The sequence below is a fragment of the Pan paniscus genome, chromosome 19 (genome assembly GCF_029289425.2).
Source record: "Pan paniscus chromosome 19, NHGRI_mPanPan1-v2.0_pri, whole genome shotgun sequence".
NCBI lineage: Eukaryota > Metazoa > Chordata > Mammalia > Primates > Hominidae > Pan > Pan paniscus.
The window spans coordinates 67,340,863-67,363,280 of record NC_073268.2 but is presented as its reverse complement, the minus strand read 5'-3'; the positions used below and the strand labels follow the sequence as shown (position 1 = coordinate 67,363,280).

Sequence of the window (22,418 nt, the reverse complement as noted above, 5' to 3'; positions counted from 1 at the left end):
TCAGCCAGGCGCAGTGACTCATGCCTGTAATCCTAACACTTTGGAAGGCCAAGGTGGGCAGATTGCTTGAGACCAGCCTGGCCAACATGGTGAAACACCATCTCTATGAAAACTACAAAAATTACCTGGGTGTATTTGCACACACCTGTAGTCCCAGCTTCTTGGGTGGCTGAAGCACGAGAATCACTTGAACCCAGGAGGCAGAGGCTGCAGTGAACTGAGTGAGCCACTGCTCTCCAGCCTGGGCGACAGAGCCGAGACTGTCTCTCAAATAAATAAATGAGTTGTTACTTTCACACATCTAGCTGGTGAAGGATTAGGACCTAAACTCTCCAGAGGCAGTACTTTTTTTTTTTTTTTTTTGAGACGGAGTTTTGCTCTTGTTGCCCAGGCTGGAGTGCAGTGGCGCAATCTCGGCTCACTGCAATGTACACCTCCTGGGTTCAAGTGATTCCCCTGCCTCAGCCTCCCAAGTAGCTGGGATTACAGGCATGCACCACCATGCCCTGCTAATTTTGTATTTTTAGTGGAGACAGGGTTTCACCATATTGGTCAGGCTGGTCTCAACGCCTGACTTCAGGTGATCTGCCTGGCTCGGCCTCCCAAAGTGCTGGGATTACAGTTGTGAGCCACAGCGCCAGCCTAGAGGCAGTACTTTAAATCTCACCATAGTCTACTCTGTATTTCTCATTCAGTTCTAACAAATTGAGTCCTAACATCCAAAGCCTTACTCAGCTTTCACCACTACAGGTTGACGTCACTTACCCTCCAAACTCACTTCCTCACATCACTTGGGAAAGTAAAGACAGTTTAAAAAAAAAAGAAAAAAAAGGCCGGGCACGGTGGCTTACACCTGTAATCCCAAGCACTTTGGGAGGCCGAGTCGGGTGGATCACAAAGTCAGGAGTTCAAGACCAGCCTGGCCAACATAGTGAAACCCCGTCTCTACTAAAAATGCAAAAAAATTAGCCGGGTGTGGTAGCGGGCACCTGTAATCCCAGCTACTCAGGAGGCGAGGCAGGAGAATCACTTGAACCTGAGAGGCAGAGGTTGCAGTAAGCCGAGATCGCACCACTGCACTCCAGCCCGGGCGACAGTGCGAGACTCCATCTCAAAAAAAAAGAAAAAAAAAAAAGGCGGTAAAGCATAGTGGCCGTGGGCATGGAGTCTGAAGACAGCTATCGGGTTGGAAACTGGCTCCTCCTCCACTGGCTAGTTATGTAACTTGGCTCAGTTTCCTCCGTTGTAAAATGGGGATACTGGTGCCAGCCTCCCAAGAGTCATGAAGATGCAATGAATGCATGTATATAAAGTTCTTTGAACAGCCCTGGCAGAGTAAGCCCATGCTCTGCTGCTGCTCCTAACCCAGGTACCTCCACCAGCATGCATAAGTGTCACTGGTAGCACAGTGAAATGCAGGTGCTCAGGCCCTGCCCCAGACTCTTAAGATGTTAGTATTAAACTCTGCTTAACTGTGATGAGAATGTAGCATATATAAACATATACAAATTACATTTGAAATTGAATGATTTTTAAAATAAACATCAATTGTTGACTAGTAACTAGAATCTTTACACATTTTTTTTTGTACTAAAACATTAAAAGTATTTACTTCATTCCAAAGGAAAATTGAGCTGTTTTCTCTCTACTCTGTCACTGACCTCAACACTTCTGACACTAGATGTAGTGTCCAGCAGACACCAGCTGGGTGTCCTCTCCTTCAATTCTGATACTGTCTACCTGGAGTCAGATCCCATGGGTTAAGGACTCCGGCCCCCAAGACTGCCCGCATTTCAAATGCCAACTGCAAGCCCCAAGTTATGACTTTGTTCTTCTGACCAATTGGCCATAAATTAAGGGTTCCCATGACCCCCTTCTTAGATTCAGTTAAGTTGCTAGAGAGGATCATAGAACTCAGAGAACCACTACTTACATGTATTGGTTTAATAAGGGATGTAGCTGGGCACAGTGGGGTGCATCTGTGATCCCAGCAACTCAAGAGGCTGAGTGGGGAGGACTGCTTGAGCCAGTTCAAAGCTTGGCCTGGACAACATAGCGAAACCCCCATCTCTAAAAAAATATATAGATGGACCAGATGCATGGGGCAGGGTATGTGGAAAATGGCATGGAGCTACCCTCTCAGAGTGTACCACCCTCCAAGCACCTCAGCAATCTGGAAGCTCCCCAAACCCTATTCTGGGGTTTTATGGAGGCTTCATTACATAGGCATGATTGATGGCATAATCGGCCATTGGTGAGCAATTCAACCTTAGCCCCTCTCCTCTTCTTGGAGGTTGTAGGGAGGCTATCCAGGAGCCCCCACAGCCACCAGTCATATCATTAGCATATAAGAAACCTAACATTTGAGATTACAAGGATTTTAGGAGCTGTGTGCCAGGAACCAATGGCAGAGACCAAATACGTACTTATGTCACAATGTCATTGTCTAATATTTACCGTAGCAGTATACATAAAATGCATAGAATTGGCTGGGCGCAGTGGCTCACGCCTATAATCCCAGCACTTTGGGAAGCCGAGGCAGGTGGATCACAAGGTCAGGAGTTGAAGACCAGCCTGGCCAAGATAGTGAAACCCCACCTCTACTAAAAATACAAAAATTAGCTGGGTGTGGTGGCAGGCGCCTGTAAACCCAGCTACTCAGGATGCTGAGGCAGAGAATTGCTTGAACCCGGGAGGCAGAGATTGCAGCGAGCCAAGATCAGGCCACTGCACTCCAGCCTGGGCGACAGAGCAAGACTCCGTCTAAAAAAAAAAGCATAGGATTGTTATATATAGGAGTGACATTTAGCTTTTACCAGTTTTTTTATAGGAAATATAAATTTATAATTGATTGCAGGTGATAGTGCTACAAATGATTTGTATTGACAGGTGCTATTAACATTTTACAACTGTTCCAATCCAGCAAAATTAACCTCAAAAGCAGGAAATATGCCTCTAGCAACCACTCACTGCATCTAGCCCAGGAAACCAGCATGAATAAGTATCTCACCCCAGGGAAAAAAATTAAGGGGTAGGGTTGCAGAAATATGTACCAACTATAGGCCAAGCACTAGGTTAGCTGCATATACATAATTTCATTAACCTTGAATTACAGTGGTAGATATGTCCATTTCACAGATGTCTTTAGGCTTCCATTTCCTAATAAGTAACTTGCCCAATTTGTAATCAGCAGATATATAAATCTAGAGTATTTCCCTAGTCTGTATGTTTCACTCCAAGTTTCAACAAATCTTTCTTACAGGTGGCCAGATGCAGTGGCTCAAACACCTGTAATCCCAACTACTCGGGAGGCTGAGGCACAAGAACCACTTGACCAACTAGGCTTGAGCCCAGAAGGTGGAGGTTGCAGTGAGCTGAGATCACGCCACTGCACTCCAGCCTGGGCGACAAAGCGAGACTCTGTCTCAAATAAATAAATAAATAAATAGGCCGGGCGCGGTGGTTCACACCTGTAATCCCAGCACTTTGGGAGGCCAAGACGGGCAGATCACCTGAGATTGGGAGTACAAGACCAGCCTGACCAACATGGAGAAACCCCATCTCTATTAAAAATACAAAATTAGCAGGGCGTGGTGGCACATGCCTGTAATCCCAGCTACTCAGGAGGCTGAACAGGAGAATCGCTTGAACCCGGGAGGCAGAGGTTGTGGTGAGCCGAGATCGCGCCATTGCACTCCAGCCTGGGCAACAAGAGCGAAACTCCGTCAGGATCAGATCATTCTTTGACAAGCAGGATTTAGATGTAGATAATGCTACTATAGCCAGAGAACCAAGTCACTTCTTTCAGCTCAGTATCAAATAAGCACAAGGAGACAGTGTCCAGCTTCCAAAAGCTTTATTGGCAAATATGCTCTATAAAAGAATGATCAATCCTGTTGCCTCTAAGTCAATGGAATGAAGAGCTGTGTCCAGGGACACACCACGCCATGCTGAAGGAGACTGCTGTTGTGTCCACCTCTTATTCATAGACCCAGTCATGAGCACAAGACTTGTAGTCAACCAGTTCTTCAGGCTTAAACCATAGGCTGATTTCTTTTTCAGCACTTTTTACTGAATCACTGCCATGAATGATGTTCCTAAGAAAGAAAACAATTACAAGTTGCCATGTTTTAAAGTGCAAAAGTCTGTTTAATGGGTACAGCAACGGACAGCCACTCCAGACTCTTTCAGCCAAATTGCCACTTGAAGCAGCAGACCAATTTATACCCCCAAAGCATTTCCTTTTAAAAGCAGCTATACAACTGTAAAAGTGCTTGATTTAAAACATTCCTTGTTTCAACTGTATTATGCTTCCAAGTCTGGCCTCCCCATCAAAAGAGTGCTTGTACCCCAAGATTGCCGAAGACATAAAACACTCCTCCTCAAATTTTGGAAAATACAGTGATACTCAAACCCACTGGAGATCAACATCCCAACTAGATATGATGTGTTCATTATCATAGGCCAGCTCTGCTGCATTTTCTTATAACACTGATTTGCAAAGCCCAACCATGACATAACACTGCTTATTAATAAAAATCCCTTTATCCCACTTCAACCTCACAACTTTGTAAAGGTTTTGAACAGACTGTGTACAGGTGAGGGAATCAAAAGGTTAAGTGACACACCCATGGACAAGGTACTCATGGATGTGGCTAGAATGCTTCCCTTCTCCACACCTAGCATTTTTTGCTGTACTACACAGGAATTACCACATACGGCTCCCTTGTTGTCTTGCTTAAAATTAAGTAACCTAGGGAAGAAGCTATGTGTGAAAGCTTTTTTTTTTTTTTTTTTTGGGACGGAGTTTTGTTCTTGTTGCCCAGGCTGGAGTGCAGTGGCGTGATCTTAGCTCAACGCAGCCTCCACCTCCCGGGTTCAAGCGATTCTTCTGTCTCAGCCTCCTGAGTAGCTAGGATTACAGGCATGCACCACCATGTCCTAATTTTTTAATTTTAGTAGAGATGGGGTTCATGTTGGCCAGGCTCCAGGCTGGTCTCAAACTCCTGACTTCAGGTGATCCACCCACCTCGGCCTCCCAAAGTGCTGGGATTACAGGCGTAAACCCCTGGCCTGAAAGCTTTTATACAATGATATACCCAGCCTGAAAGTTTTTATACAATGATAATCACCAACTAAAAGTTCAGGCCAAGTGCGGTGGCTCATGTCTGTAATCCCAGCACCTTGGGGGGCCGAGGCAGGCGGATCACCTGAGGTCAGGAGTTTGAAACTAGCCTGGCCAACGTGGTGAAACCATCTCTACTAAAAATACAAAAATTAGCCGGGCGTGGTGGTGTGCACCTGTAATCCCAGCTATTTGGGTGGTTGCGGCAGGAGGATCGCTTGAACCCGGGAGGTGAAGGTTACAGTGAGCAGAGATGGCACCACTGCACTCCAGCTAGGCAGAAGGAGACTCCGTCTCAAGAAAAAAAAAAAGTGCACAGATTCTTCTGAAAGTAGGATACGCCACGACGTCTGCTTTAAATGGTGTTGCATAAAAGTCATCCAACCTCCTGTCCCCGGACTTACCTGCCAACCTGAATGCAGAAGTCCCCACGAATGGTGCCTGGCTTTGAATCTGCTGGATTGGTCTCCCCAAGCATCACTCGGCCTGTCTTCACCACGTTCAGCCCCTCCCAGACCTCGAAAGTGTGAAAATGGATTTATAATCAGATCTGCCACTCAGGACAGGTAGGGTCTAACATTTACTCCTACCTGACAGGACACATCAATGAGACCGATCAGTGACATGATTATCAGCTAACCCCAGCAGAGAGTAGGGGCCTATATAAAAACTGCATTCCAAAAGTATTGCTAGGATTCAAAGAAAAGTCTGTCCAACTTGGGGACTTCCCAGTTTAGCTGAGACAGAGATAAACAATGTTGCAGAATCCTTATGCAGCCATCAACACAGAAGAACTGGTGAAGAAAGGAGAAAGTGGCCAGTCTGGAATAGGATCAGTGGGAACGGCATCCCAGAAGACTGCTAGAAGAGGGAAAAGAAAGACTAACATGCTAGGGTAAGGATTCCAGGGAACAGCAGAAGGAAGAAAAAGGCGAACAGGAAATAGATCTACTTTCTCAACAATTTCACTGCCTCCCTATTTTACTCTCCCCTATTTTTTTTTTTTTTTTTTTTTTTTGAGACAGAGTCTTGTTCTGTTGCCCAGGCTGGAGTGCAGTGGCTCAGCTCAGTGCAACCTCCTCCTCCCAGGTTCAAGCAATTCTCCCACCTCAGCATCCCGAGTAGCTGGGATTACAAGCACACGCCACCATGCCCAGCTAATTTTTGTATTTTTTTAGTAGAGATGGGGTTTCACCATGTTGGCCAGGCTGGTCTTGAACTCCTGACCTTGTAATGCACCCACCTCAGCCTCCCAAAGTGCTGCGATTACAGGCGTGAGCCACCTCGCCCAGCCACTCTCTCCTCATATTCTCTCCACTCCCAAATGGACATTAGCACCATCCAGAAGAAACTGCTTGTAGTATAGGATTGAGAACTTCTTACATCCTTACCTTTGAATTTTTCATGAGAAAATAGGATAAAGTTTTTTAATCTAGGAAACATTAAGGTCTAAAACACTTGTCAAACAGAAGAAATTGAGTACTCTATTATTTTTTTTGAGATGGAGTCTTGCTGTCGCCCAGGCTGGAGTGCAGTGGCATGATCTCGGCTCACTGCAACCTCCGCCTCCTGAGTTCAAGCGATTCTCGTGCTTCAGCCTCCTGAGTAACTGGGATTAACTCCTGACCTCAGGTGATCCACCCGCCTCAGCCTTCCAAAGTGCTGGGATTACAGGCATGAGCCACCGAGCCTGGCCCAAAAATTTACCACTCTTGCAGGCAGTGAGATTCTATTTAACCATAGAGACATGTACCTGAAAAAGTCCTTCCCATATCTTTTTTCTTTGTTGAAACAGAGTCTCGCTCTGTTGCCCAGGCTGGAGTGCAGTGGCACGATCTCGGCTCACTGCAACCTCCGCCTCCCAGGTTCAAGCAATTCTCCTACCTCAGCCTCCCAAGTAGCTGAGATTACAGCCGTGCACCACCACACCCAGCTAACATCCTTCCCATTTCTAAGGTCTGATTTGCTTTCTCCTCCCAAGCTCCTAGTTACTCAGTTAAGTACCTTCAGCAGGTTCCATTCATAAAATAAAATTTAGATTAGCTGAGGGAGATGTCTAACAAAGAACACTGAGCACTTTTTCCTCATTTTCTCTCATTCCCCATGAGCACTCACCATGGCCACGACCGGCCCTGAGTTCATGTACTTCACCAGCCCAGGGAAGAATGGTCGGTCTTTCAGGTCAATGTAGTGCTGCTTCAGGTGTTCTTCAGAGGCCTGGCATTGGAGAGGAGGCACCAGTTAGGAGCTAAGCTGGAAAGACTCCAACCCATCCTCTGAACCTCCCATTAGCAAGTCCGGTTTTATATTCTAGCCCACGTTCCTAAGTGGTGTGTGGAAATATATATATATATACACACATACACACACACATAAGTATTTTTTAAATCCCATCCAAACCATGAAACTAATGCCATTTTAACAGAAAGACTGTTCTTTTTTTGGTGTGTTGTTTTGGTTTGTTTTAGGAGACAGGGGCTCACTATCGTCACCCAGGCTGGAATGCAGTGGCACAATGATGGCTCACTGCAGCCTCAACTTCCAGGGCTCAAGTGATTTTCCTACCTCAGCCTCCCAAGTAGCTGGAACTACAGATGCACTCAACCATGCCCAATTAATTTTTATTTATTTATTTATTTTTTTGTAGAGACAGGGGCTTGCTATGTGGCTCAGGCTGATCTCCAACTCCTGGGCTCCACCCACCTCGGCCTCCCAAATTGCTGGGATTATAGGCGTGAGCCCCGCGCCTGGCCAAGACTGTTCTAATCGTAAAGACACCCTCATACTGTCAATGACATTGGGGTTTTGTAAGCCTAAAAAGTAGGTGGTTTGAGGATCTAGATTTAGGGAATTAAATTTTGGCTGCAACTGAAGTACATATGTCAGGTCATCTGCCTGGCAGAGGTCATGTTAAACTCCCCTGGGCTACTCACAATGCCCTTTTAAATATTTCAGATAATAACTGAGAACATTCTCTTCACCGATGAGCCTGGTTGAATTTCAGTACTTAGATTCTTACCCGTAAGCGTAGGGATTCAGATCTGTGCCCCAAATTTAATGTGGAAAATACAGTTACAATCCTATGCTAAAGGAGGAGCACCGCACTGGAACTCGGAGTTTCAGACTAAAGCAAAGGAGATTCCAAGCCTCCATTCTGTGCCTAGGTAGACCCGAGTGGGCAGGCGCAGGGGGTCTGGGGCCCGGGGTTTTTCCGCTCCCTGCTGCCCCCCTGCGGCGGGTGGGCAGGTAGCAGCCCGCGGGAAGGAACCCAGACCCGGAGGGCGAGTCACGCTACCAGCGCTTCACCTTCCCAAGGGCGTCTGTCCCCACCGCCCCGGGAAAGGGTCGGCGGGCCCAAGCCGCCGTGGGCGGGGGCAGAGGGCAAAGGGATTTCGCGGCAGCGAAATGAACTCGGAAAGCAGACGCGGACAAACTGCCGCCGGGAGGGAAAAACACCCGCGAGCCGGCTGCAGCGGGGGAAGGGGAGACGGGGGCGAGTTACCCGGAGGAACTTCATGGCCACGAGGCGGAACCCCTTCTGCTCGAAGCGCTTGATGATCTCGCCCACCAGGCCGCGCTGCACGCCGTCCGGCTTGATGGCGATGAAGGTGCGCTCCAGGTTGGCCATGGTCCTGCGGGGCGAGAGGTGCGGTCAGGGCCCGGGCGCAGGCTCCGGCGGGGCCCGCGGAGGCCACGTGGGCGCCGCCGGGCCCTCCTCCCCCACCACGCGCGGCCGTGGGGACACGTGGCTTCCCGGCCGCTTCCGCCCCGCGCAGGGCCGGCGTCCCTCTGCGGAGCCCGAAGGCCCGCGGGGCGCAAGCTGCAAGGGAATCTCCCGCTCCGACCCCGCGCGGGACCTGCGGGAAATCGGGGGGCGCCCACAGACCGGGCCCACCTGCGGCATCGCAAGCGGAAGAGGGAACGGGAGGAGTCGCCAGGGGATGCGCCCCCACCGCCTTACCGGGAAGCTGGAGGGGCCGGGCGGCGGCGCTGCGCTGGGAGAGCAGAGAGCTGGAGCGACCACCACACCCGGGAGCCGGCGGCGGAGGAGGGGCGCAGGGCGGAGCGCGGGGTGGCCACACCCCGGAGGGCCCAGCCGCCCAACCCGCAGGAACGCCCCACCCGCCCGGCAGGACGCGGCCGGAGAACAGTGTCCACGCCCAGCCGGGGCGCGCCCTCGCCGGGCAGAGATCGAGACGGATCCAGAGACAGGAAGTGATTCCTTCTCCACCTGGACGTCCTATGAGTTCAACTACGCACGTCCCAAATCCCACTCCTCACCTCTCAGTACTTCCCGTGACCCCAAAAGCTGCTACACACACACACACACACACACAAAACCTGCTCCTGTGCTCGAGTTCTCTACCCCGGTCAAGGCCATCTGCTGCTTTCACCATCCGCCCGAGCACCGGCATTAACTTTGACTTGGCTCTCCCTCCCCGTCGTGCACCCACGGTCCTTATCCTCCCTACCTCTGAAATCCAGCCTTCCCTCCCCTCTGCTTGAGCCCTGGTTAAGCCTCGGCCTCCCAAGGGGCCTCGATCTCACCTCTCCGCGCAAACCGGGAGCTTTGCTCAGCACCTCAAACGGCCATCTGGTCCTGCCTCTGCCCTGCCTTGATGACTACCCCGCCTACAGGATGGCGTTCAGACTCCTTAGCGGGATGCTCTTCTCGCAGGATGCCCTGCTCCCTGGCTGCCGCCTCCCCACCTACATTTCCAGCCCCAATCAGCCGCCCCACTCCCACCCTGACATGGAGATCCCTGCCCACCTGGCACTAAAGTGCGGTCGAGTTTTCCAGTTCACCCTGAGGTGCGCCCCTGGACCCTGAGGAAAGTCTAGACCCTGTCATAGAGATCAGGCCTGTCATCGACCTGTAGACACTTCCTACTTGCAGTGTCCCTGGCAAACAAGCTCCCTTTGGTGATGCCCAGCTTCCCTGGGGTGGTCACGAGCCCCTCCTCTCAGCGCCTGCAGCACTGACTGACAGCCGCACAGCAGTGGTACTGCCCTGAGATGGTGAGAGCCCGCTTGCTTCCCCTCAGGACTCTGAGCTGACCACAGCAATCATGCCATCACCCGAGTGCCCCTAGCACTGCGCTGATCACCTGTCACTGGCCAAATGGATGACAACCTGGCCTCTGTTATACTTTATCGGCTTTCCAAACTTCTAGTTACAGAGCATTAGCCCACCAGACATTGACAATGACTGTCATGTACCCTCATCTGGGGGCGCTGTTATTTTTTGGCTTCGATCTGAAGCACACTCTCATTTGGATTACCAAATGTCAACTGTGAAAACAGGTCTCGAAATTGCATGGACTTTTCTCTGTCCAGGGGAGAGCTATCTGCTCCCCTTGGTCAGGTCACTGATGGCTACTCAGGGTACAGTCAGGACCACCCCTCTGCTTTCACCTCTTCTTTCCTTCCTGGGAAGACTGTCCTTAACTGGGGAGGCTGTAACCCTCCAGCTTCACTACCCACATGTTCATTCCCCAAGTCCTGGTATGCTCATCTCACGCCCCAAAACAAACAGGCCATGCTTTGTGTAAAATATTAATAGAAATTCAGGCTGGATGCGGTAGCTTACGCCTGTAATCCCAGCACTTTGAGAGGCCGAGGCGGGTGGATCACGAGGTCAGGAGTTCGAGACAAGCCTGACCAACGTGGTGAAACCCCGTCCCCAAGAAAAATACAAAAATTAGCCGGGCGTAGTGGCGCGTGCCTGTAATCCCAGCTACTCAGGAGGCTGAGGCAGGAGAATCGCTTGAACCCGGGAAGCAGAGGTTGCAGTGAGCTGAGATCGTGCCACTGCACTCCAGCCTGGGCAACAGAGTGAGATTCCATCTCAAAAAAAAAAAAAAAAAAAAAAAAGGGCCGGGCGCAGTGGCTCACACCTGTAATCCCAGCACTTTGGGAGGCCGAGGTGGGCAGATCACGAGGTCAGGAGATCGAGACCATCCTGGCTAACACAGTGAAACCCAGTGTCTACTAAAAATACAAAAAAATTAGCTGGGCATGGTGGCGGGCACCTGTAGTCCCAGCTACTCAGGAGGCTGAGGCAGGAGAATGGCGTGAACCCGGGAGGCAGAGCTTGCAGTGAGCCAAGATTGCACCACTGCATTCCCGCCTGGGTGACAGAGCAAGACTCTGTCTCAAAAAAAAAAAAAAAAAATTAAATTAAATTAAAAAAAAAAATTCATCTCGCCCTCATCTGTCTGTAAAGGCAGCCCACCCCAACTACCCTCTTCTCCCCCATCCTGAGAAGTCTCTTCCCCTCTATTGCCTCTACCGAAGCCAGATGAAAAGGAAAGATAAGAAAAACCCTCAGGTGGCCAGTCACAGTGGCTCACGCCTGTAATCCCAGCACTTTGGGAGCCTGAGGCAGGTGGATCATCTGAGGTGAGAAGTTCGAGACCAGCCTGGCCAACATGGTGAAAACCTGTCTCTACTAAAAATACAAAAAATAGCCAGGAGTGGTGGCAGACACCTGTAATCCCAGCTACTCAGGAGGCTGAGACAGGAGAATCGCTTGAACCCGGGAGGCGGAGGTTGCAGTTAGCCGAGATCGCGCCATTATACTCCAGCCTGGGCGACAAGAGCGAGACTTTGTCTCAAAAAAAAAAAGGAAAAAGAAAAAAGAAAAACCCTCAGGGTGGGCGCAGTGGCTCACGCCTATAATCTCAGCACTTTGGGAGGCCCAGGCAGGCAGATCGCTTGAGCCCAGCAGTTGGAGACCAGCCTGGGAAACATGATGAAACCCCATCTCTACAGAAAATACAAAAATTAGTTGGGCATGGTGGCACGTGCCTGTAGCCCCAGTTACTCAGAAGGCTAAGATAGGAGATCACTTGGGCCCAGAGAGGTTGAGGCTGCAGTGAGCTGCTGTCATCACACCACTGCACTCCATCCTAGGCGACAGAGCAAGACCCTATCTCAAAAGCAAAAAAAAAATTCCAATTTCTCTTTCAGCTAGATGCAGCCATATGACTAAGTTCTAGCCAGTGGGATGTGAGAGGAAGTGAAGGTTGTAATTCAGAGTTGTCTCTTTAAAAGGGATACTTCTTCCACTTTCCTTCCCAACTTGCAGGAAGGGACATGGGGTGGTAATCCAAGTAGGACTGATTAGAAGGAACCAGGTGTGTGTAGACCACCTTAAAGATCAGAGCCTTACCACTATCACCACCCCTACTGAGCAGCTAGGGCTTTTTCTTTTTTGAAGACAGGTCTCACTCTGTCACCCAGGCTGAAGTGCAGAGGCGGGATCACAGCTCACTGCTCCAACCTCTGGGGCTCAAGCAATCCTCCTACCTCAGCCTCCTGAGTAGCTAGGACTACAGGAATGTGCCACCACACCCGACTAATTTTTAATGTTTGGCAGAGATGAGGTCTCACTCTGTTCCCCAGGCTGGTCTCAAACTCCTGGGCTCAAGCAATCCTCTTGCCTTGGCCTCCCAAAGTGCTGTGATTATAGGCATGAGCCACTGCACCCGACCACACTTGAACTTTCAAATGAAAGAGAAGTACATTTCTATCTTGTCTCCATTAAAGCAACCAAATCAATATCCTAACAAATCAAAGCTACTTACAAGACCTCCTGCTTCATTTGAGGCCATCCCAGGGACTCAGGCTTACTATCTACCTAGCTTTTCTGATTTTTGGAGGAATTACAACTTCCCACACTCCCCCATTCACTGAATCCCCAAGAGCTTCTCAAGAACAGGATGGATATGTTTTTATTTAACAGATGTCTCACTCTGTCACCCAGGCTGAAGTACAGTAGCATGATCATGATTCACTGCAGCCTTGGACTCCTGGGCACAATCCTCCTGCCTATGCCTTCCCAATAGCTAGGACTAGAGGTGCACAGCACCAGCGCTAATTTTTTTTTTTTTTTTTTTTTTGTAAAGACAGTGTCTTGCTATGTTGCCCACCCTGGACTTGAACTTCTGGCCTCTAGCGATTCTCCTCCTCAGCCTCCTGAATAGCTGGGACTAAAGGCATGAGCCATCGTACCCAGCCTAATTTTTCTTTTTTTTTTTTTTAGTGAGACAGGGTCTTGCTATGTTACCCAGGCTGGTCTCCCACCTCAGCCTCCCAAGTAGCTGGTATCACAAGCACAAGCCAGCACACCCAGCCCTCATGTTTTCTTTCATTTCTGATGAATCCTCTGCACCTAGTCCAGTCTTGGCCACGTAGCACATGCTCCATAGATGCCTGTTGAATAGCTCAGTGCCAAGAGTGGAAGGGATGCAGGGGTTAAGAAGGGCAGGCAAAGAATGCCTGTGTGTATGTGAGATCTCAATATAAATCATTTTTATAGTATTTACACTCTCTATTAGGTCAGGTTATTCAGTGTACATGAAAAGAAGAAAAAAAAAGCAATACAACAATATGAAGTAACCAACTCAATGAATCCTATGTTGGGAGGAAGCATTTTAATCAGATGGTAGGGGATGGTAACACTGTACAGGGAGCACTCACAGCTCCAAGAGCTTCCCTCCAAATTATGATGAAGTTCCTGTAAATAACTAGATTTCCTACAGCCTGGTCCTCTGCCCATGGGAAGGAGGGGAAATGGATGTGAAAAGCAATGTGGTCTGCCCTCCTGTCATTCATAGATCCAGTTCTGAGCACAGCTCGTGTAATCTACCAGTTCCTCAGGGTGAAACCACAAGCCGATCTCCTTCTCTGCACTCTCCACAGAATCACTGCCATGTATAATGTTCCTGGGTGGAGAAAGAGAGAGTCACATGACCAAGACCAGAAGATTAAAATGCGCCCATTGCCAGAAATCTACAGCCACAGCAGCATAAAAGCTGAAGCTCCATGGACATTAGACCATGTTAAAAGAAAAAGCCTACAACGGCCATTCACGTAAGGGTGAAAAATGCCCTCCCCACATCCAGCCCTCCCGGCCATGCTGGTGCAAACAGTGAGAGCCTTCAGGAAAGACTGTGGCCAGCAAAGTGTGTTGTACCAGGTTCTACACTTCGTGTAACAGAGGTACGACTAAGTGATGTTAACAACCAAAGCCAAATGCCAACTTAAGAGGGAGGAAAACAATAAACTCCGATAAAATCAACCTGCATATGGTATCATGTCTACCTCCAGCCTCGGAAACCCAAATCCTTGTGGCAACTAAATCAGATTTTGGAAAAGGGGGAAAAATACCAAAATCTCACCTGCCAACTTGTATGCAGAAGTCTCCACGGATGGTCCCAGGCTTGGAGTCTGCAGGGTTGGTCTCCCCGAGCATGACTCGGCCCGTCTTCACCACATTCAGCCCCTCCCAGACCTCCAAGGACAGAAGAAGATATGGTCAAAGAAGAAAACCAACCACAGCAGAAAATCTGGCAACTATTAATTCAAAAAAGGAAAAATAAAAAGGCCCCTTAAGATTATATTCATTCACTGAACAAATGTTTATAGAGTATCCACTTATTCCAGCACTGAGGATCCTGGTCTCCCTGCCCTCATGCTTGCCTTTCTACAATGTATTCTCCATACAGCAACCAGAGCAGCCTCCTTAAAATGCCAAGTGTGGGCAGGGCGCAGTGGCTCACGCCTGTAATCCCAGCCCTTTGGGAGGCTGAGGGGAGTGGATCACAAGGTCAGGAGATCGAGACCATCCTGGCTAACATGGTGAAAACCCTGTCTCTACTAAAAATAAGAAAAGATTAGCTGGGCGTGGTGGCGGGCGCCTGTAGTCCCAGCTACTCAGGAGGCTGAGGCAGGAGAATGGCGTGAACCCGGGAGGTGGAGCTTGCGGTGAGACGAGATGGCACCACTGCACTCCAGCCTGGGCGACAGAGCAAGACTCCGTCTCAAAAAAAAAAAAAAAAAAGCCAAGTGTGAAGTGTCCCATAGCTTCCCAGCACTCAGGAAGTATATGGTCAATACACCCCTAAGAGAGGAGGCCCCTGCCCATGCCTCTGAACTCTTCACCTCCCAACTTCCCTCCCACCCATCAGGCTTCAGGCATTTCAACTCTCCTCCCGTACTTTAAAAAGCCAAGCTCATTCCCACCCTGGGACCTTTGCACATGCTGTTTGCTTGGCTGGAAATGTTTTTCACTGTGATTCTGTACATGGCTGGCTGCTTCTTGTCATTCAGATCGCTGCTTCTTGTCATTCAGATCACAGCTTAAAAATTGCGTTCTTTGATCACCCAATCTAAAGTGATCATTTGCTACTCCTATTCATTTCTGGGCATATTTCATTTCTGGCCATATCACTAACCTATTTCATTTCTGAAGCCTATCACTAACCATTAGCTGATATATGAAAACAGGTATCTATTTGGTCTCATTCATGACTGTATCCCCAGTGTCTAGAAGAGAGCCTAGCGCAGATGACAAGCAATGCATACTTGGAGTATCCCACACAGGCACACTCACCATGGCAACTACGGGCCCTGAGTGCATGTATTTCACCAGGCCGGCAAAGAATGGACGGTCCTTCAGGTCAACGTAGTGTTCCTTGAGAAGATCTTCGGAAGCCTATTCAACAGGACAGAGAATGAGAATAACCCCCAAACCATCTAAGAACATATAATCCATTTAATTTCCCCTCACCCACCCTGCTATGTAAAACATGAGCGGTTGGGCTCACTGATTCTGTTATAACCCAATTCATTCTCCACACTGGAAGGGAGCAGTGACAGGACTAAATGTACTTCTCCAATTTTATATCAGTTGTCTCCCTATTGGCACTGACTGATAATAAAACCACAGAACATTAAAATTAAATCCAGCTATCTCATTAAAAAAAAAAATCAAACTCCTAGGCTCAAGTGATCCTCCTGCTTCAGACTCCCGAGTAGGTAGGACTGTAGACACACACTACCAGACTTGGCTAATTTTATTTATTTATTTATTTATTTTGAGACAGAGTCTCCCTCTGTCACCCAGGCTGGAGTGCAGTGGCGTGATCCTGACTTACTGCAACCTCCACCGCCTGGGTTCAAGTGATTCTCCTGCCTCAGCCTCCCAAGTAGCTGGGATTACAGGTGGCCGCCATCATGCCTGGCCAATTTTTGTATTTTTAGTAGAAACAGGGTTTCGCCATGTTGGCCAGGCTGGTCTCAGGTGACCGCAGGTGATCTGCCTGCCTTGGCCTCCCAAAGGGCCGGGACTACGGGCGTAAGCCACCGCGCCCAGCCATACCTGGCTAATTTTAAAAAATTATTTGTAGAGATAGGGTCTCACTATGTTGCCCAGGCTGGTCTCAAACTCCTGGACTCAAGTGATCCTCCAGCCTCCGCCTCCCAAAATGGTGGGCTTACAGGCGTGACCCACCATGCCTGGCCCTCAACTATCTCATTTTAGACAGGAAAATCAACAATACAATAAATTTCCATTCCCAGAGCAAACCCCAAATAAAATGTTAGAAGGACACCAGGAAGCAAGTCTTGGCATTTAATGAGCAGCAAACTAAACCAGGCCATTACCCAGGGATGCTTCACGTTTATTCAGAGGATAAAAGCCCAGCGTGATGACCATGTGATTACCAAAGGTATCTGCAAACCACCCAAAAGTGCATGATATCTAGTAATAAATAATTTTGCTGAAAAATGAATTAGAACTTCTCATACTGCAAGGCTAATATGTGGGAACGAATCCAGTTAGCTAGAGAACAAACCATCTGCTTAGCAGTTTCAACTCAGTTTGGCTGTGTTCTCTCTTGTACTGCATATATGCTTGTTAAAATCTAACAGGGTCCCATGGTTTTTCCAGCTCTGTGGTACTGCACTGTATGACGCATATCACACACATTAGAGACACACACAAATGTGGAGACTGGCTGCCCAAAAGCCCCATCATTCAGCCACCAGTTATCATCACTTGCCAAAGTAAAATTATATGGCCATATAATCATTCCGTGGTAGGGATCCAATCCTCGCCCTGTCCTTTCCTATCCAAATGGAAGACTTTTGTTGTGGAAGTCTCCTAACAGACCCTGAGGTGACCTTCCCTTATCAGAATACTTTTTTAATTCTACTAATTGGTTCCAATTATCTTTTTGTTGGTTTTGTTGTTTGTTTTGAGACAGGGTCTTTCTGTCACCCAGGCTGGAGTGCAATGGCATGATCATAGCTCACTGCGGCCTCAAACTCCCAGGCTCAAGCAATCCTCTTGCCTCAGATTCTCAGTAGCTAGGACTACAGGTGTGCACCACTACACCCGGCTAATTATCTTTTTTTGAGACAGGGTCTTGCTCTGTTACCCAGGCTGGAGTGCAGTGGCTCGATCTCCGCTCACTGCAACCTCCACCTCCCAAGTTCAAGCCATCCTCTCGCCTCAGCCTCCCTGGTAGCTGGGACTACAGGCATGCGCCATCACACCCAGCTAAATTTTGTATTTTTAGTAGAGACGGGGTTTCACCACGTTGGCCAGGCTGGTCTTCATCTCCTGACCTCAGATGATCCACCCACCTTGACCTCCCAAAATGCTGGGATTACAGGTGTGAGCCACCACGCCAGGCCCTAACTGATTATCTTTAGTCTGCAAAACAGATCACGGGCTTTTTTTAAGGGCTTGGGGGTTGGGAACCTCAAGTTCTCCCTTGCTTCCTGCCTCCACACCAGATTTAAATGCCCCTTTAGAGTCATGGCAGCTATCCTTCCGTCCATTCTTCACCAAACCCATCTGTCCTTAATAGGAAATTCAATGTAAAGGAGAAAGTATCTGCACTCAGGCGTCAGAGAGACTCAAGTTAAAATTCCAGTGGCATCACTGTATGCTATCAGGCACATCACTGAACCTCTCCAAGCCTTAGGTTGCTCATCACTAACAACCATGAGAACAGGAGTAAGTACTTCTCAAGGCTGGCATGAAGACTAAATCAGAAAACACATGTGCCCAGCATATGGTAAATGCCTGATCAACAACACATCCATTTCATGTTACCTTCTGCTGTGATCTGAATGTGTCCCCCAAAGTTCGTATGTTGGAAATTTAATCCTCGATGCAACAATGTTGGGAGGTGAGGCCTAATGGGAGGTGTTTAGGTCATGAGGGCTTCACCCTCATGAACAGATTAATGTCTTATCTCAGGAGTGGGTTTGTTATAAAATCATCATCAGCCCCCTCTTGCTCTCTCTCACTCTTGCACTCTCTTGCCATTCCATTCTGTCATGGGATGATACAGCAAGAAAACCTTCATTAGATGCCAGCTCCTTGACCTTGGACACCATATTCTCCTCTCAGCATGAACATCAGTCTACCCTCTTTTACATTAAAGCAGTTTTTCTTTTCTTTTTTTTCTTTTTTTTTGGAGACGGAGCCTCCCAAAGTGCTGGGATGACAGGCGAGTCACTGTGCCAGCCCTAAAGCAGTTTTTCTAAAATATCACATAGGAAGTAAATTGCAAGTCAAACTAAATTTTAAAATGCACTGGAAGGGTCCAAAATTGATTCCCTTTTAGAAAACATACTCTCCCCTATTTGATTTGAGAATTGGAATTCTTTTTTTTTTTTTTTTTTTTTTTTTTGAGACAGAGTCTCCCTCCCTCTGTTGCCCAGGCTGCAGTGTGGTGCAATATCGGCTCACTGAAACCTCCGCCTCCTGGGTTCAAAAGCAATTCTTTTTTTTGGAGATGGAGTTTTGCTCTTGTTGCACAGGCTGGAGTGCAATGATGCGATCTCGGTCACTGCAACCTCCACCCCCCCAGTTCAAGCGATTCTCCTGTCTCAGCCTCCCGAGTAGCTGGGATTACAGGCGCATGCCACCACGCCTGGCTAATTTTTGTATTTTTAGTAGAGACGGGGTTTCATCATATTGGTCAGGCTGTCTCGAACTCCTGACCTCAGGTGATCCGCCCGCCTCAGCCTCCCAAAATGCTAGGATTACAGGTATGAGCCACCGCACCTGGCTGGTTCAAGCAATTCTTATGTCTCAGCCTGCCGAATAGCTGGGATTACAGGCACCCACCCTGATGCCCGGCTAATTTTTGTATTTTTAGTAGAGACAGGGTTTCGCAATGTTGGCCAGGCTGGTCTTGAACTCCTGACCTCAAGTGACCAGCCCGCCTTGGCTTCCCAAAGTGCTGGGATTACAGGCATGAGCCACTACGCCCCACCCAGCCGAGAATTTGGATTATCTCTAGAATTTGTTTGAAGAAGGGTTATTGGTCAGTCAATCCTTTGCATTTATCAAAAGATTGCTTTGTAAGTAGCTTGCAGGTACGTCTGCTCTCTGCTATTTCAGAAGAACCTCCCCAAAACCAAAACCATAGTTTTCCTCCACAAGCTCCTATGATACGTAATATATGCTAAATAATAAGCATTTATTAGTGTCTAGTAATTGATGATGGAAAGACTTTCTTGCTAAAAAAACAACCTGTCTCAAAGGGGGAAAAAAATCTCTCTAAAATTATCTGCTCAGGAAGCTCAAGACCAAGAACTCAAACATGCTCAGCTCTCAGTCAGAAATTACAGAGATGCAGTCATATGTGGAACTCTGCATTGCTTTCCCCGTAGCAATGCACCTCCTATTACAGAGACTATTTTGGAAAATCCTAAATAACTTGGTTTGTTCCAAGATGTAGCCAAACGCTAGGGCACTGAGGAGTTTCCAGGTCTCAAGACACTTGTGTTCACTCTACCGTGGAGAACTTTAAATAAGAAAGACGGGGAGAAACAGGTTAATCACAGTGTTCTCCTATACTATGAAGGAATCAAAATGGGAACAATGAAGTCCACTTACTTGCATGAATTTCAGACCAACAAGGCGGAATCCTTTCTGCTCAAAACGCTTGATAATCTCTCCCACAAGACCCCGCTGGACCCCATCTGGTTTGATCGCAATGAAGGTACGCTCACAGTTGGCCATGGTCCTGGGGATAGGCAGGTAGAGGAATGAAACAGCAGTGAATCACTTGCCTACATCGTCATCCATCTCAAGCGGATTATACCACAAAGCTGGTTTAAATCTGTCGGGTCAGCTCCAGGTCTCCCTCTGGTAAAAACCCAATTCCTCCCCAGTCCCCTGATCTATGAACTAATATGTCAATGTGGGAAAGGATCCAAAAGCAAGGACTATAATTCCTATCCCATTTGATTTATTTTATTTTCATTTGTTTTGGTTTTTGTGGGGTTTTTTTAGAGATGGGGTTTCGCTATGTTGCCCACGCTGGTCTCGAACTCCTGTCCTCAAGTGATCTGCCCACCTCGGCCTACCAAAGTGCTGGGATTATGGCCATGAGCCACCACACCCAGCCCCATTTGATTTTTTTTTTTTTTTTTTTTGGTATGGAGTCTTGCTCTTTCGCCCAGGATGGAGTGCAGTGGTGCGACCTTGGCTCACTGCAACCTCCACTTCCCAGGCAAGCAATTCTCCTACCTCAACCTCCCAAATAGCTGGGACTACAGGCGCGTGCCACCACACCCAGCTAATTTCTGTATTTTTTTTTAGTAGAGATGGGGTTTCACCATGTTGGCCAGGCTGGTCTCCAACTCCTGACCTCAAGTAATCCGCCCACCTCAGCCTCCCAAAGTGCTGGGATTAAAGGCGTGAGCCCCATGAGCCTGGCCACCATTTGATTTAATAAGCTTCTTTTAAACATCTACTGTGTACCAAACACTGTGGTGGAACTAGGATACAGGATGTTAAAAACAAGGCACTATCTTTCTCAATAATCAAGCTTGGGAGAAACTACACTGATGAAAAGTTTTACTAATGTGAAAGTGATGTCCGGTACAAAGCAGTAAGAAATAATAGTTTGACTTAATGCCACAGCCATAGCATTAGGGGTTTTAGAGAATATATCTTTACAACCCCCTTTATTTTACAAATGAGGAAACAGGACCACAGCACCAGAATGAAGGCCAAAACCCAGAATTCCCAACCCATTAATCCATTCTTGTAATGTTATGCTACACTTTACAATGCAAAGAATATTTTGACTAGCCAATAAACGGTGGGGTGTGGGAGAACTACAGACATTAGGAATATCTGATACGGGACATCATACTGAAAGGAAGCCTAGAGAGTACCTATTCCGTCCAGATCCCTCATTTTACAGAAGACTGCGCTCATGACCTACCCTGTATCACAGCTTGAGATAGGAGGCCCCTCGCCTTGAAAGACGATCCCTAAAGTAGACAGTAGCACCACCTCTTGGCCCCATCTTCCTGTCCTTTAGTTAACCTCTTCTTACAGCATCTTAGCACTGTAGTCCAATTTTCTGTTTGTGTGTCTGCCTCCCCTGCACACCAGGCTGATTTACTCCTGTGTAGGTCTATGGTACCTAGCCACAGGGCCTAGCAGTCAATAGGAGCAAAGAAAATCATTTATCATCATTCTGCAACTTCCAAAAAAAAAAGAGACAAAGCCCAAAGACTGCGGAGAATCGCCCGATGGGGTGCGGGGCAAGCATAAATTGTCCAGGAGAAAACAGGACTAAAGCGCCAGAAATAGACCCTAAAAATGTCCCTCCACATCGGTCCCGGTGACACAACAGTAAGCACTCAGTGCTTGCCGAATGAATGACACACACACCCGTCATTTATTCAGCAAGCACTTACAGAGCGCCAACTCCGTGCCCGGCACTGCTCTCGACAGACATAAATAAGGCACAGCCCTGTCGTCGCGGCCTGACGAGAAAGGCGGCCACCGACAAAGGCGAGTCCACGTGGCGTGGGACGTGCGCCGACCGGTCTGCACTTGTCCACAGGCGCTCCCTGCCCCTCCTCCCATCCGATCCTCCTCGCCGCCTCTTAGAGCTGAACTCATCTCTTCACTAACTCCTCACCTAACCCACTCCCGCATCTACACTCCTTTCTTTTTCCTCTCAGGATCCCGAACACCTCTTACCCTTCCAGCTGCTTAGGTTTGAACTCCGGCTGCAGCCGCCAGCACCCGAAACGCGCCCGGGACCCACGTGGTTCGCAGCACTTGCACGCACGGAACGCTTCTGCGCAGATCCGCTGCCGGAGAGCCCATTTTGTAGAACACCGCTCGCCCACGCTTCCTCTTGGGAGTAGGCAGTCATTCTAGGGAACAACTTTCTGCAGTTTAACTTCCGGCGCTAGCTTTTTCAGACCTTTCCGGTTAGCTGCTTGCTTTCTTCCCTCCACCCCCGGGTTCTCTGAGTCACTTCCTTCGTTCGCGAGCAAATTGGCTTCCCGAGAGGTGGCGCTCACACGTTGCGTGAAGTCCAAAGAGTGCCTGACCTAGAAGACTTTTCGCTCCCGCTTTGTGTTTATTCACCTTTTCTAGCCTGTCAAGCAAAAAATTTTGAGTACCTACTATGTGGACGCATTATTCTAGGCCCTAGGGATACAACAGTAT

The 22,418-nt window shown here is 48.4% G+C and overlaps 2 protein-coding genes across 6 annotated transcripts; both read right to left on the bottom strand.

The window, feature by feature from the left end:
• Positions 1–3,839: 3,839 nt before the first annotated feature.
• Positions 3,840–9,832, bottom strand: NME2 (NME/NM23 nucleoside diphosphate kinase 2). 4 transcript variants are annotated; one of them, XM_057300289.2, is made up of 5 exons: positions 9,674–9,832; positions 8,628–8,757; positions 7,241–7,342; positions 5,530–5,642; positions 3,840–4,097 (listed from the first exon to the last, which is right to left on the bottom strand). In XM_057300289.2, the coding sequence occupies exons 2-5, from the start codon at positions 8,751–8,753 to the stop codon at positions 3,980–3,982; spliced, it is 459 nt and encodes a 152-aa protein (XP_057156272.1). In that variant the 5' UTR covers positions 8,754–8,757; positions 9,674–9,832; the 3' UTR covers positions 3,840–3,979. The 4 variants fall into 4 exon arrangements, with proteins under 4 accessions (XP_057156272.1, XP_034798376.1, XP_057156271.1 ...); XM_034942485.3 differs by lacking the exon at positions 9,674–9,832 and adding an exon at positions 9,087–9,311; XM_057300288.2 differs by lacking the exon at positions 9,674–9,832 and adding an exon at positions 9,021–9,177.
• A 3,716-nt stretch (positions 9,833–13,548) lies between these two features.
• Positions 13,549–22,085, bottom strand: NME1 (NME/NM23 nucleoside diphosphate kinase 1). Of its 2 annotated transcripts, none has more exons than XM_008970629.4 (5): positions 21,942–22,085; positions 19,833–19,962; positions 15,525–15,626; positions 14,311–14,423; positions 13,549–13,854 (listed from the first exon to the last, which is right to left on the bottom strand). In XM_008970629.4, exons 2-5 carry the CDS (start codon positions 19,956–19,958, stop codon positions 13,737–13,739), a joined length of 459 nt encoding a protein of 152 aa, XP_008968877.3. In that variant the 5' UTR covers positions 19,959–19,962; positions 21,942–22,085; the 3' UTR covers positions 13,549–13,736. The 2 variants fall into 2 exon arrangements, with proteins under 2 accessions (XP_008968877.3, XP_014197656.3); XM_014342170.4 differs by lacking the exon at positions 21,942–22,085 and adding an exon at positions 21,172–21,335.
• Positions 22,086–22,418: the final 333 nt, after the last annotated feature.